At 53.7% G+C, this 12,500-nt stretch overlaps 1 protein-coding gene across 1 annotated transcript in view; it reads right to left on the reverse strand.

Moving 5' to 3' along the window:
* LOC143024684 (uncharacterized) overlaps positions 1–12,500 on the reverse strand; it is a 156,686-nt gene that overhangs the window by 285 nt on the left and 143,901 nt on the right. Inside the window, exons 2-3 of the mRNA XM_076183684.1 lie at positions 8,474–9,486; positions 1–7,251 (exon numbers count right to left, since the gene is read on the reverse strand). The exon at positions 1–7,251 is cut by the window's left edge and continues 285 nt beyond it. Of these exons, the coding sequence (XP_076039799.1) occupies positions 2,350–7,251; positions 8,474–9,394 (5,823 nt within the window). The 5' untranslated portion in view covers positions 9,395–9,486 and the 3' untranslated portion in view covers positions 1–2,349. The remainder of the gene's footprint in view (positions 7,252–8,473; positions 9,487–12,500) is intronic.

The raw sequence follows: 12,500 nt of genomic DNA on the forward strand, positions 1-12,500 counted from the left end.
GGGTTTTGGCAATTCAACGACTCTTTCTTGTACAGGACAAGGCTGACTAACCCTAAGCTCAAGTATCTATTTACATTTTCTATATAGATAATTATCTAGTATTTACACACTTTTCGACATCTAGAATGCGTATAACATTAGATTATAGGTACAGGTTGTATATACAAACATGTTTGAAAATGTAGAGACTATGTACACGGCGACATCTGCCTCCCACTCTTTGGAGTGTCTGACAACGGTTAGTTGTGGCTCGGAGATGGAAGGCCTGCTTCTGTCTGTCGACCATAGATTTGCGCTTTACCTCTGGACACGCCCTTCACTGATCTATGTGTATGTTCGTTTACATTCACACATGTGTTTGCACACTCCCATTTTGCACAAGGACGCCCAAGGAATGTTCTGTCCATGACAAAGTTGCCTAAAGATAAAAAACCAAGGATCGCAGCTTTCTTCTCTATGATGCTCTTCTCATGGACACTTTAAGGTTTCTGCCTTGCGTCGACGTAACGCTTCAGGAAGTCTGTCTCGTAAATCACGCACGTATTGTTCACAGTCGCCAACATACTTTCAGACCATGGAGGCTGACGAGGGGAGAAAATGAAAAGGCACATCGATCTGCCGATGGCCTCAATGGGAGGGAGACCCCGCGGGGTCAAGGCACGGAAACCGGTCTCCACGCCACTGAGGTGGTCATGTTTACAGTCACGGTGATGGATGAAGATGAGGTGGCCACGGAGGACGTGGAGGCTGTGGACGCGTAGGCGAGAAGGTAGCAGGAGAGTGGGGACGTGTCTGGGCTAAGTACGATACTAAAGATAGTGGACTAGATGGTTGTTGGGGTGAGGACCCGCCTAAGGTGGTCACGCAACGAGAAGGCTTTGAATTTGCGGACCCGTTACTTGTGGACGGCGAGGCGGGGACTACTCGGCGTTTCTTTAATCCCTAAGGCACAGACCTGGCAGGGAACACATTGACTCAGAGGGGTGCACGGGTAGATTAAAGTCATAGCTGAATTGGGCACGCGGTGAATTGCGTCTCGTGTACGTGGGTACTCTTTGCAGACACTTTGTCCCTGGCAAAGACCGGACTTCGGAACAACGGCCGAGTAATCTCTCTCGTGCCGTCCTCTGACCTCTGTCGGTGGCTCAAGGTGAAAGGGAGGATCTCGTCATCCATGTGCCGAGAGTATGAGAAGAGGTGACCCGTAAAACTGTCGAAGTCACTTGGTGACTCTTCAAGCCCAAGTGATGCATCACAAAGTCGTCAGACTATAGTTCCATCGGGCTGTCAATCTCTTCTTAAGCCGAGTTTTCAAACTAATGCGAAAGTTGTCCTCGAGCTGGAGAGACTTGCTTTCTACTTCTTTGCTTCTTTTTTGTTTTGTGATATCCTTGGTACGGATTAGACAAGTAAGAATCAGGAGTATATATCTTCCGGAAGGATGTATATATTCTAACACGCTTCAAGAGACGTCTACGTTTAGTTTTCTTCTTATTCTAATTCTACTTCTTCTTCCTTAAAGTCACTGTGGAAAATCAATGTTACAGAAAACAAGGCTGTAACTCGGACTTTCAGAAGAGGGGGAGGAGGAAAAGCCGAACATATTGGAAGCTGAAGACCCTCCCAGTGTAGAGTAACGCCTTCTCCAAGGCTTGCCATGACGTGGAGACCCGGAGAAGCGTGATTCCTCAACTTCCTTTCCTCCCGTCATCGCCATGGGGGTCAGATCCAACCGTCTAAACGCGGACTCTCTCACCGGGGGCTCCTCCCTCCACATTCGTCGGAGAGACCGCACTCCTGAGTATCACAGATGGCAGGAAGACGTTCCCTGCAGGAGGGACTGCGGGCGCCAAGTGCCTGGTCAGGATTCTGGAAGGGGGAGGGTGGGAGGTCGCTTTTTCTTATCCTGGGACTCCATCGGGGCCCTAGTCGTGGCCGTATGGCACTTACGCGTTTCTGCCTCACATTTGAGGTTTTAAATAGAACTTTAACATGTCTAATAATACTATCACTATCTTGTATGAGTACTACAGGAAAGGATAAGTCAGAAGGACAGTGGAGGCTAAGATGGAACTTTGATACGCAGGCTTGAGAAAGAGGAAAGTAGTAAACATGGACGGAATACTTCAGATGGCTGAGAATTATCACAGGGGTTAGTTTCACCCTGGCCGTAGTATCACGCGGGCGGACGGGCGGGTGCTCTGTTGCGGCAACGAAGCGGCCACCGAAGCCCTTCTATCGCGGCGGGCGAGCCATCGTCCTTCTTGGAACGTCCAGAGTGACCCATAGTCACCATGGCTTCACCCGCGTTCCCCGGAAAGTTACTGTTCGTTTCCCAAGTGCCTCTACTCAGCATGCATCTTTCGGCTTACAGTTGGTGAAGCTGAAGGAGCCGTCACTGCGTACCTGGCCCCGCGAGAGAGTTCCCGCGTTGTCCATGTGTGACCACGACCGCACGACCTGAGAGCTATTCCTGTTGTCCTGGGAGTTGAAGGGCGAAGTCCGCCTGATCTGGACATGTTCTCGAGCTTGCGAGACCGAGGAGGAGGACCGAGGTTGCTTCGGTTTACTTCGAGATGAGGTCCTCGGGTTCTCCACGAGCTTGGCCGAAGACTCGAGGGAACCTTGGATGAACCGCAAGTCTCGGGAAGAAGTAACCCCGGCATTTGCGATCTTAGTGTTGGCGGCAGCGTCCAGCGTTTTGTTGTGATGGATGGTAATAGAAAGCCTTTTGTTGGGGCCCCCTCGGTTCGCCCCGGCACCCGATTCTGAAGAAAAGCGCCGGCTGAGATGCGTCGACCCAGAGGCTTGCTCAGGACTCTCCTTCTTCCTCAGAGTGGGGCGGCACAGCGCCACTGACTTCCCTTCGTTTGGAAGTCGTTTAAGTTGGCTGCAGTCCAGGTGCAGCACACTTTCCGAAGGACCATGGGTTCCTGACGAAGCCGTCTGGCCCGAAGAGGGGTTGCCTTGAGCCTCTCCACCGTGACGGAAGCCTGTCGGCAAAGCATCCTTACTTACAAGGGAGGACAGAATGCTTGCAAGAGGATGGCCAGCCAGGGACGCGTCATCTTTCGAGTGGCCCTGGTGGCCGGGAGCTGGATCGTCACCATGAGGATGATGAGCTCCACCGTGACCAGCGTGCTTGCTCCCTCCTGTTGCTGCTCCTGTGTGCTTGGCAGAATCCCAGTTGTGAGAGGCTGGTTTCGTGGACCCTCCTGCCGAGTGCTTGGCGGAATCCCAGTTGTGGGAAGGAGCGCCCTCAGAGGGCGTCCCACCTATTCCATCTCCTACTCTTCCATTTCCCCCTTGACTCGAAGAGGATACCACGCCGCTCCGCCCTGGGATTCCCTGAACTGTCCCGACCCCTGGCCTTGTGGATGAGGATGGATTGTTGCCTTTGCCCGAGGAACCCGGAGCGCTGTTTCCTGCTGCCAGGCCAAGGTTCGATCCGGCAAGGGAGTCTTGCACGTGAGGCGCAAGGTCGAATAGTCCACCAAGACCTTTGACAACCCCAGGTGACGCGTCGGGGTGTCCTCCATGAGCAACCCCGGGAAGGGAGCTCGCACCTCCAGTAGCAGTAGATGCGGGGTTTCCCCTGGTCGCTCCTGTCGGTCGACCGTTTGCACCGACGGAACCCAAACTTTGGGCGCCGTTGCCTTTGGGATGATGACCTGCACTGTTGAACGTTGAGTTTGCGATCCCTTGGTTCAGGATGACGGACCCTGGGTTTCCGTTGCCTCCATGACCTGTCTTGAATCCCGGCAAGAATTGTGTGCCAGCTTGCCCGGGTCGTGTGTTGGAGTTGAGGGTCTGTACTCTGTTTCGACTCCCGTTGAGGGACCTTCCGAGGGGAATGGTGGATCGGGAGCCCTCCTCGAGTTCGGGAGGCTTCGGAATCCCCACCGTCCGAAGAGGATCTACTCCTGTGCGAAGGCCTGACCCAGTAAAACCAAGAACAGAGTCATCTCCAACCCCATTAGTTCTTCCTGGAGTATTAGATGACCCAGAACCATTGCCTCTCTGTCCACCTCGGGCAGTGGGTCCCGTGCCTGCAGCTCTATTGTTGTTGTTGATGTTATTATTGTTATTGTTGCTGTTAAAAGAGCTTAGGTTTCTCACTTGCGTTTTGATATTTCCGAGACCAGAGGAGCCCCGGTCGGGATTTCGACCGGTGCTGCCAAATCCCGTGTGTCCATTTCTCATGTTGAGGCCTGTCGGACCGTTGGACCCACCCGGTCCGGAGAAGACGCCGGAGCTACTTTGCCCCGGAAGGCGGCCTGAGCCACTCGGCCCTACTTTACCGTTGGCTCCTGAAGGGTGATTGGGATTCCTCGACCCTGTAGGGAAGTGAGTGCCCCGCCCTCCGGAGGGTGAGGTGAAGCCGCCCTGCCCACCTGCTCCTCCTTGACCTGCCAGCGTGGGTCCGAGGGCTCCGTGGCCGGTGTGGCTGTTAGTGTTCCTGAAGCCCGTGGTACCGAAGGGATTCCTTTGGCTGATTCCTGCGCCCTGAAGGTTTCCGCGTTCACCCGTCGGGGAGTTGAAGTTACCGGGTCCGTTAGATCCTGCTCTTGATCCGGTGAACCCTCCTGCTCCTGTATTTCTCGGGCCGGTACCTCCTTGTCCGGTAGTTCTCGGCCCGGTACCTCCCTGTCCAGTAGTTCCTGGCCTGGTGGTTCCTTGTCCAGGTGCCCTCGTGCCTGTGACTCCCAGTCCAAACCCGCCTTGCGCAGAACCTCCATTTCCGGCACTTTGCCCTGTGCCTCCTGGCCCACCTCCCCTTGTTCCGGTACCTCCCGTTCCTACGCCAGTATTTCCTGGGCTGTTTCCTTGCCCGAATCCACCAGAACCGTTGAGACTTCCAGGGTGTCTGGACCCTGTGTTTCCTTGCCCAGCAGCACTTTGAGTCAAACTTCCCCCAGTGCCTCTTTGCCCGAAGCTTCCTCCTGAAGTTCCTCCTGGTTTGTTGGCACTCCCTAATTCAAAACCGCTTCCTCCTCTAGATCCACCAGGTCCTGCGTTCCCTCCTTGTCCAAAGTTTCCTCCAGATCCACCAAATTCAACAGCATTTCCTTGACCAAACCCTCCTCTGGAACCACCAGGTCCGGCGTTACCTTGCCCAAATCTTCCAGGTGCACCTGTTCCTGAGGCCCGTCCAGGTCCAAATCCTGTGCCTCCAGTTCCACTTGTTCCGACAGCACCTGGTCCAAACCCTGTGCCACCAGTTCCACTTGTTCCGACAGCACCTGGTCCAAACCCTGTGCCACCAGTTCCACTTGTTCCGACAGCACCTGGTCCAAACCCTGTGCTTCCAGGTCTACGTGTTCCAGCAGCACCTGACTCAAATCCTGTGCCTCTAGCTGCATCTGTTCCTGATGTTCCTCTAGGTCCAAACCCTGTGCCTCCAGGTCCACTTGTTCCGGCGGCACCAGGTCCAAATCCTGCGCCTCCAGCTGTACCTGCTCCTTGTGCCCCTCCAGGTCCACTTGTTCCGGCGGCACCAGGTCCAAATCCTGCGCCTCCAGCTGTACCTGCTCCTTGTGCCCCTCCAGGTCCACTTGTTCCGGCGGCACCAGGTCCAAATCCTGCGCCTCCAGCTGCACCTGCTCCTTGTGCCCTTCCAGGTCCACTTGTTCCGGCAAAATCTGGTCCAAATCCTGCGCCTCCAGCTACACCTGCTCCTGGTGTCCCTCCAGGTCCAAACTCTGTGCCTCCAGGTTGACTGGTTCCGGTAGCACCTGGTCCAAACCCTGTGCTTCCAGGTCCATGTGTTCCGGCGACACCTGATCCAAAACCTTGTCCTCCAGATGCACGTGTTCCTGATACGCCTCCAGGTCCAAACCCTGTGCCTCCAGGTTGACTGGTTCCGGCAGCACCTGGTCCAAACCCTGTGCTTCCAGGTCCACGTGTTCCTGCGACACCTGGTCCAATTCCTGTTCCTCCAGATGCACCTGTTCTTGGGACCCCTCCAGGTCCAAATCCTGTGCCTCCAGGTTGACTGGTTCCGGCAGCACCTGGTCCAAATCCTGTTCCCCCAGGTCCACGTGATCCGGCTGGACTCTGTCCTCCAAATCCTGTTCCTTCAGATACATCTGTTCCTGAGGCCCCATCGGGTCCAAACCTTGTGCCTCCAGGTCCATTTGTTCCGGCAACACCCTGTCCACCTGGTCTGCCTGTACCTCCTCCTCTTCCTCCTTCTCCTCCTCCTCCTCCTACTCCTCTTCCAGACCCACCTGGCCTGCTATTACCTCCCTGGGCAGGTCCTACTCTAGCTCCGTTTGGTTCGTTTACTCCTTGTCCAAATCTTCCTCCGGGATCACCTTGTTTGCCAGTACCTTCTTGTCCAAATATGTCTCCCCCCGATCCACCCGGTTTGGCTACATCTAATTGCCCAAACCTTCTTCCTGGTCCACCTTGTTTTCCATCTCCATTTGTTCCGAATTCTCCTCCTCCTCCTCCTCCTCCTCGTTCTTGTCCACCTGGTATTCCGTCATTTCCTTGCCCAAATCCTTCTACTCCACCTCCACCTGGACCAGCATTCCCTCCTTGCCCAAGTCCACCTCCTCCTCCAATTCCACCTCTGTTTGATCTAACATCTCCTTGTCCAGACCCCCCTCCAGCTCCGCCTCCACTTGCTCTGACGTCGCCTCCTTGGCCAAAACCTCCTCCACCTCCCCGACCCCCATTGGACACCCCAGCGCCACCTCCTTGACCCTGACCTATCCTCCCAGTCCCACCTGTCCGAGGGTGTCCTCCTTGGCCAAATCCTTGTTGTCCATTCCTGTCGGTGCCACCGTGAGGGCCATCGAAGGAACCTGGCACGCCCTGGCTGCTGATGACACCGGGTTTTGCGAAGTTGCCCTGACTGTCGAACTGGTTGCCGTTCCCGCCGAAGGGTGGTCTCCGGCTCGCTATGGACCGGCCCCCTTCCCACCCGGTGCGACCGATGACCGAGTTCGGGACTGCTGTATCAGGAACCTCGAAGACGGGCGAGCGGTCGACGACGTCGAAGGGCACGTCGACGTAGTCGGGGTCAATCGGGGAGTTTGTGTTAGAGTTGGGACGCCGGCCGTTCCGTAGGCGAGGCGGCCGGCCCGGGTGGTGGCCCGGCCTCCCCGTCAGATCATCGGCGGATCCTTTGGTGTTAGGGCGTCCTTCGTTCAGGTCTGCGGCGGAAGCCTGGTCGCCTACCACGGGGCCAAAGAGTCCGTTTTGCTGACACAGGACGACTCCAACGATGATGGCCACAACAAACTGAAAGAAGAAGAGGTCAATGACGACAAGCAAATAGTATTCGACGATGACGATGCCGATTCCATGTGTTTCATGGGAGGCAAAACTCCTGTCGCCTCTATTGATACAACTTCTATCGAGGAACATACAGTGTTTCTCCTCCGTGCCCGCTTTGCTGCTTTCCCATGACGAAACGGGATTTCACGCAAGCAAAAGAGCGGAACAGGCAGTTACATCTAAGTCATCAAATGTAGATTCGACAGGAATTTTCTCTTCCACTGCACGAACACAACTGAACCCACTTCCCCCAATTTACAGGTAAACATACTTGTTTGATGAAGATATATGTCATTAAGTATATTTGTTTCTAAGCACAGTAGGAAACAACAAAGCAAGAATAAGAATAAGAACTTAAGAACATAAGAATTAAGGAGACTACAAGAGACCATAAGGCTTACACTAGGCAGTCCCATATCCCTTACCATCTGTCATCCCCATCCATAAAGCTATCTAACCTTTTTTTAAAATAACCGATAGTTTCAGCGCTCACTACATGGTAAGTGACTATTCCATTTGTTGACCACTCTATTTGTAAACCAGTTCTTGTCTATTTCCTTCTTAAACCTAAAGATCTACAACTTGATCGCAACGGTCCTCCCTCAAACATGGCGGTGCCGTGTCTTGTGGGGTCTCGACAGACTGAATTCCCGTCCAAGCTTTTGACATTCTCGATACGGAGGCTTACTTTATACGTGTAAGGTACATGGTTTTATCCAACAGGTAATTAGCGGACCCGCGGCGAAATGGAATCTGGACGGGGCGAGACCCCGTTTCGTCACGAGGTCACCTGCTCCTACCTCCCCTTCCTCCCCTTGGGTGAACCCAAGATCCTGGCGTGAGCGAAAACTAAATTTGCCAAAGCACATCACGGGACTGATGAAGACACGCCGGAAGAGACAAATCTAGGGCAATTTTAGGTTTAAGAAATAGGTAAGAACTGGTTTACGAACAGAGTGGTGAACGAATGGACTAGACTTATCAACTATGTAGTGAGTGCTGAAACTATTGATTGCTTTAAGAGAAGGTCAGATAACTCTATGGATGGGAATAACAGGTGGTAAGGGACATCGAACTGCTTAGTGTAGGCCTTATGGTCTCTTACAGTTCCTCCATTCTTATGTTCTTAGGTAGATACCGCCTTATAGAAGGGTCAGACCTAACCAAAGGGATACAAGGGACTTACCAGGATCGTGTAGCATCCGATGAGCACTACGGTCTGAAGGTTGAATCGGTCCTTGCTCTCCTCCTTGAGTTTGGCGCGCTGCACGTGCACGTAGTAGTCTTGCTCCGTGTCCTGCGCGAGCGTCAGGTTGCTCCCGCCCAGCTTGCTCAAGTTGTCCGCCCCACGCCCCGCGCGGGACAGGGTGCTCGACCTGCTGTCGGAGTGCACGCGCGGGAGGGCGCTCGTCAGGATGTCTGGCTCGTGGTTGATGTGACCGATGGACTCCCGGTGGCGGCTCCCGATGGAGGAGTGACGCTCGGGGGGCGTGTGGTGTGTGGTCACGACGGCGAAGTCCCGCTCCCGGGACCGGTCCCTCGACCGGGACCTGTTACTGCTGTGGCGACTCCGTTTGCCGGATCTCCGGTCCACCTCGATGTCCGGGTTGATGCTGATGGGGTCGTCGAATACGTTGTCACCGTACTCCCGGGACCGGATGCTGCTTCCGCGGCTGCCCTTCCGGCGCGAGGCGGCGGCGGCGGCGGCAGTGGCGGGGGCGGTGACGTCTGGGTCCGGGGCGAAGAAGGGCTGTTCATGGACGCGGGAGAGGGTGCTGTTCCGGCTCCCGGCCCGGCTCCCGGCCAGGGAGTGCGAGTGTTCGCTCAGGCGGGCCAGGGCACTCGACCGGACCTGGTCCTGGTCGCGGTTCCTCGACGTCGAGAGCTCTCGACTGGAGGAGTGGTGCCCGTGGCTGTGGCCGTGGTGGTTGTGGTGCCCGTGGTAGTTGTGGTGATTGTGGTGGTTGTGGTGGTGACCATTGCGGTGGTGGTGGTCGTGGCCGTGGGCGTTCTCCCCCGAGGACCTGAGAGGGTTGGTGCGGAGGAGGGAGGCCGGCGACGCGTGGTCGTGGATGTGACACAGGTGGCAGCGGCTCCCCTCTGGCATGGCGGCGGTGGAGGCACTGACGGGGTGGCGGAAATGGTCGGGACGATAGTGTCGCTGGACAGCTTTCAGTCAGTCACAGGCTGAGGAGAAACCTGCGAAGGGGAAGGAGAAGAACGAGTATGAGTAATGAGGCAGAACCAGTTGCGGAAGTCCATCCACATTGTTTATAGTCAATTCACCTTATTGTTCCTTTTATTTTTTTTCTCACTTATCTATTTTTATGTCTATCAGTATTACTATTGCTTTTAACCAAGCCTGCCTGAGAGAAAATTTATTCCCGCGGTATACACACACACACACACACACACACACACACACACACACACACACACACACACACACACATATATATATATATATATGTATATATATATATATATATATACATACTGTATATGTATGTATCTATGTATGTATATATATATACATATATATATACACATATAATATATATATATAATATATATATATATATATATATATATATATATATATATATATATATATATATTGTTTTTGGGGGAGGAGGAGGGTGAAACTTGGCATCATTATTTCACATGTCTTAAGTGAGATGAAGAGCGAAACAAAAGAGGGAGGTAATTACGTTCTTTAACAGTGTAGGGAATCCATACATACTCTTTACCGTTTTCCAATTTTAAAATCGAGCCAGATAAAGACTAATAATGAATTAAAAAAAAACTAAAAGATAACCGAGTGGTGCGGTTTGTGGTTAGGCCGATACGTAGACCTCAGTGTCTCTGCGTTCAGCCTTGTGTTTACATTGGCTTGAGTGAGGAGCAGGTATCCGCTCTGAGGAGCAGGTGTCCGCTCTGAGGAGCAGGTTTCCGCTCTGAGGACTAAGTGTCCGCTCTGAGGACCAAGTCTCCGCTCTGAGGAGCAGGTGTCTGCTCTGAGGTGCAAATGTCCGTTCTGCTGTGTTCGAGCTCACATTGACACCAAATCGCTGCACATTTCCTTAGGCGCTGCGGCGAGGTCGTCACCGATCGTTCTCCGTACTCACGAAGAGCCAGCGGCTCGAGGTGAGTGTCACTTACCTCGGCTGTCCTATGTATTCTTAAGGTAAAGGTGATGCCTTTCAATCCGAGTTCCCAATCTCTCAGGCGGATTGCCTTCGATAGACCAATACAATGGTTCTTAACCTCTTCCACTCGATTCCTCTCTTTTAATGAATTCTCGACATACGTGTAGCTCCCACCCCCACTTCGTTTTTCTCCAAAATCTCTCCACGCCAAAAAAGTTAAAATAGATAAATAAATAGATAGATAAATAATAATAAAATGTTGATGAAGAGAAAACCTTTGGTTTGTTAAAAAAAACTGACAATCGAAGCCATCTTCTGCCAAGACAGAGTGATGGATTTTTCTTTTTTATATTCATATTCCTCACGTTATAAAGAAATCTATAATTTGCATAAAAGCAGGCCAAGTCTTCCATAAATCCTTGTCATGGCTCCCTTGGGGATTCCCATGGCTCCCTTGGGGATTCCCATGGCTCCCTTAGGGGATTCCCATGGCTCCCTTGGGGGATTCCCATGGCTCCCTTGGGGGATTCCCATGACTCCCTTGGGGATTCCCATGGCTCCCTTGGGGGATTCCCATGACTCCCTTGGGGATTCCCATGGCTCCCTTGGGGGATTCCCATGGCTCCCTTGGGGGATTCCCATGGCTCCCTTGGGGATTCCCATGGCTCCCTTGGGGGATTCCCATGGCTCCCTTGGGGGATTCCCATGGCTCCCTTGGGGGATTCCCATGGCTCCCTTGGGGATTCCCATGGCTCCCTAGGGGAATTCCCATGGCTCCCTTGGGGGATTCACATGGCTCCTTTGGGGGATTCCCATGGCTCCCTTGGGGATTCCCATGGCTCCCTTGGGGATTCCCATGGCTCCCTTGGGGGATTCCCATGGCTCCCTTGGGGATTCCCATGGCTCCCTTGGGGCCCCATGGCTCCCAGGTTGAAAACCACTGGTCCAGTATCTCCCGCTCCTCTCTGCAGGTACACGTTCGTTCCCAGATCGGGTGGCTGGACCAGTGGATCTACGCGAGGGGGATGAGTTGTCCCATGTGAGCATGAAGTGTGGTCAGGCACCCGCCCGCCCGCATACACTTCCTCCTCCTCCTTCTCTTCCTTTTCTTCCTGTCCTCTTCCTCCTCCTCCTCTTTCTCCTCCTCCTTCTCTTCCTTTTCCTCCCTCTCTTTCTCCTCGCCTTTATCCTCTTCCTTTTTCTCCTCGCCCTTATCCTCTTCCTCTTCCTTCCCCTCCTCCTCCTCCTTCTTTTTTCCTTCTGTTCTCCTCTCCTCCTCTTCCTCCTCTTTCTCCTCGTCCTTCTCCTGTTACTCTTCCTTCTATTCCTTACCCTCCTCTTCCTCCTCCTTCTCCTCCTCTTCCTCCTCCTTCTATCACTCATCCTTCTAATCCTCCTCATCCTATTACTTATCCTTCTACTTCTCCTCCTCCTATTACTCATCCCTCCACTCTTCCTCCTCCCTCTCCGCATATTACTCCTCTACTTCCTCGTCCTTCTTGTCCTCCTCCTCCTCTTCCTCCTCTCCCTCCTCTTCTTCTTCCTCTCCATTCTCCTTTTCCTCCTCTTCCTCTTCCTTTTCCTCCTCTTCCTCCTCGTTCTCCTCCTCCTTCTCCTTCCTCCTTGGCCTCCTCTTCCTCCTCCCCCTTCTACTTATCATCCTCATCTTCACCATCACCATTACTATTATCATCATCACCACCATCATCATCACAATTATCATCACCATTATTACCATCATCCACCTCCTCCTTCCAGCAGCAACGGAACTGTATTGGCCGCGGGAATGGTTCTGCATGAAGCCCGTCCCGTCCCGTCCCGTCCCGTCCCGTCCCGTTCCATCCCGTCCCGTCCCGTCCCGTCCCGTCCCGTCCCGTCCCGTCCCGTCCCGTCCCGTTCCATCCCGTCCCGTCCCGTCCCGTCCCGTCCCGTCCCGTCCCGTCCAATCCCGTCCCATACCGTCCCATCCCGTTCCATCCCGTCCCGTTCCATCCCGTCCCGTTCCATCCTGTCCGGTCCCGTTCCCTCCCGTCCTAGGTGTGCTTCTTTAGGTGCGGGATGCTT

This window comes from Oratosquilla oratoria, chromosome 4 (assembly GCF_046742065.1).
Source record: "Oratosquilla oratoria isolate Oo_2021 chromosome 4, ASM4674206v1, whole genome shotgun sequence".
NCBI classification, from domain to species: Eukaryota; Metazoa; Arthropoda; class Malacostraca; order Stomatopoda; family Squillidae; genus Oratosquilla; species Oratosquilla oratoria.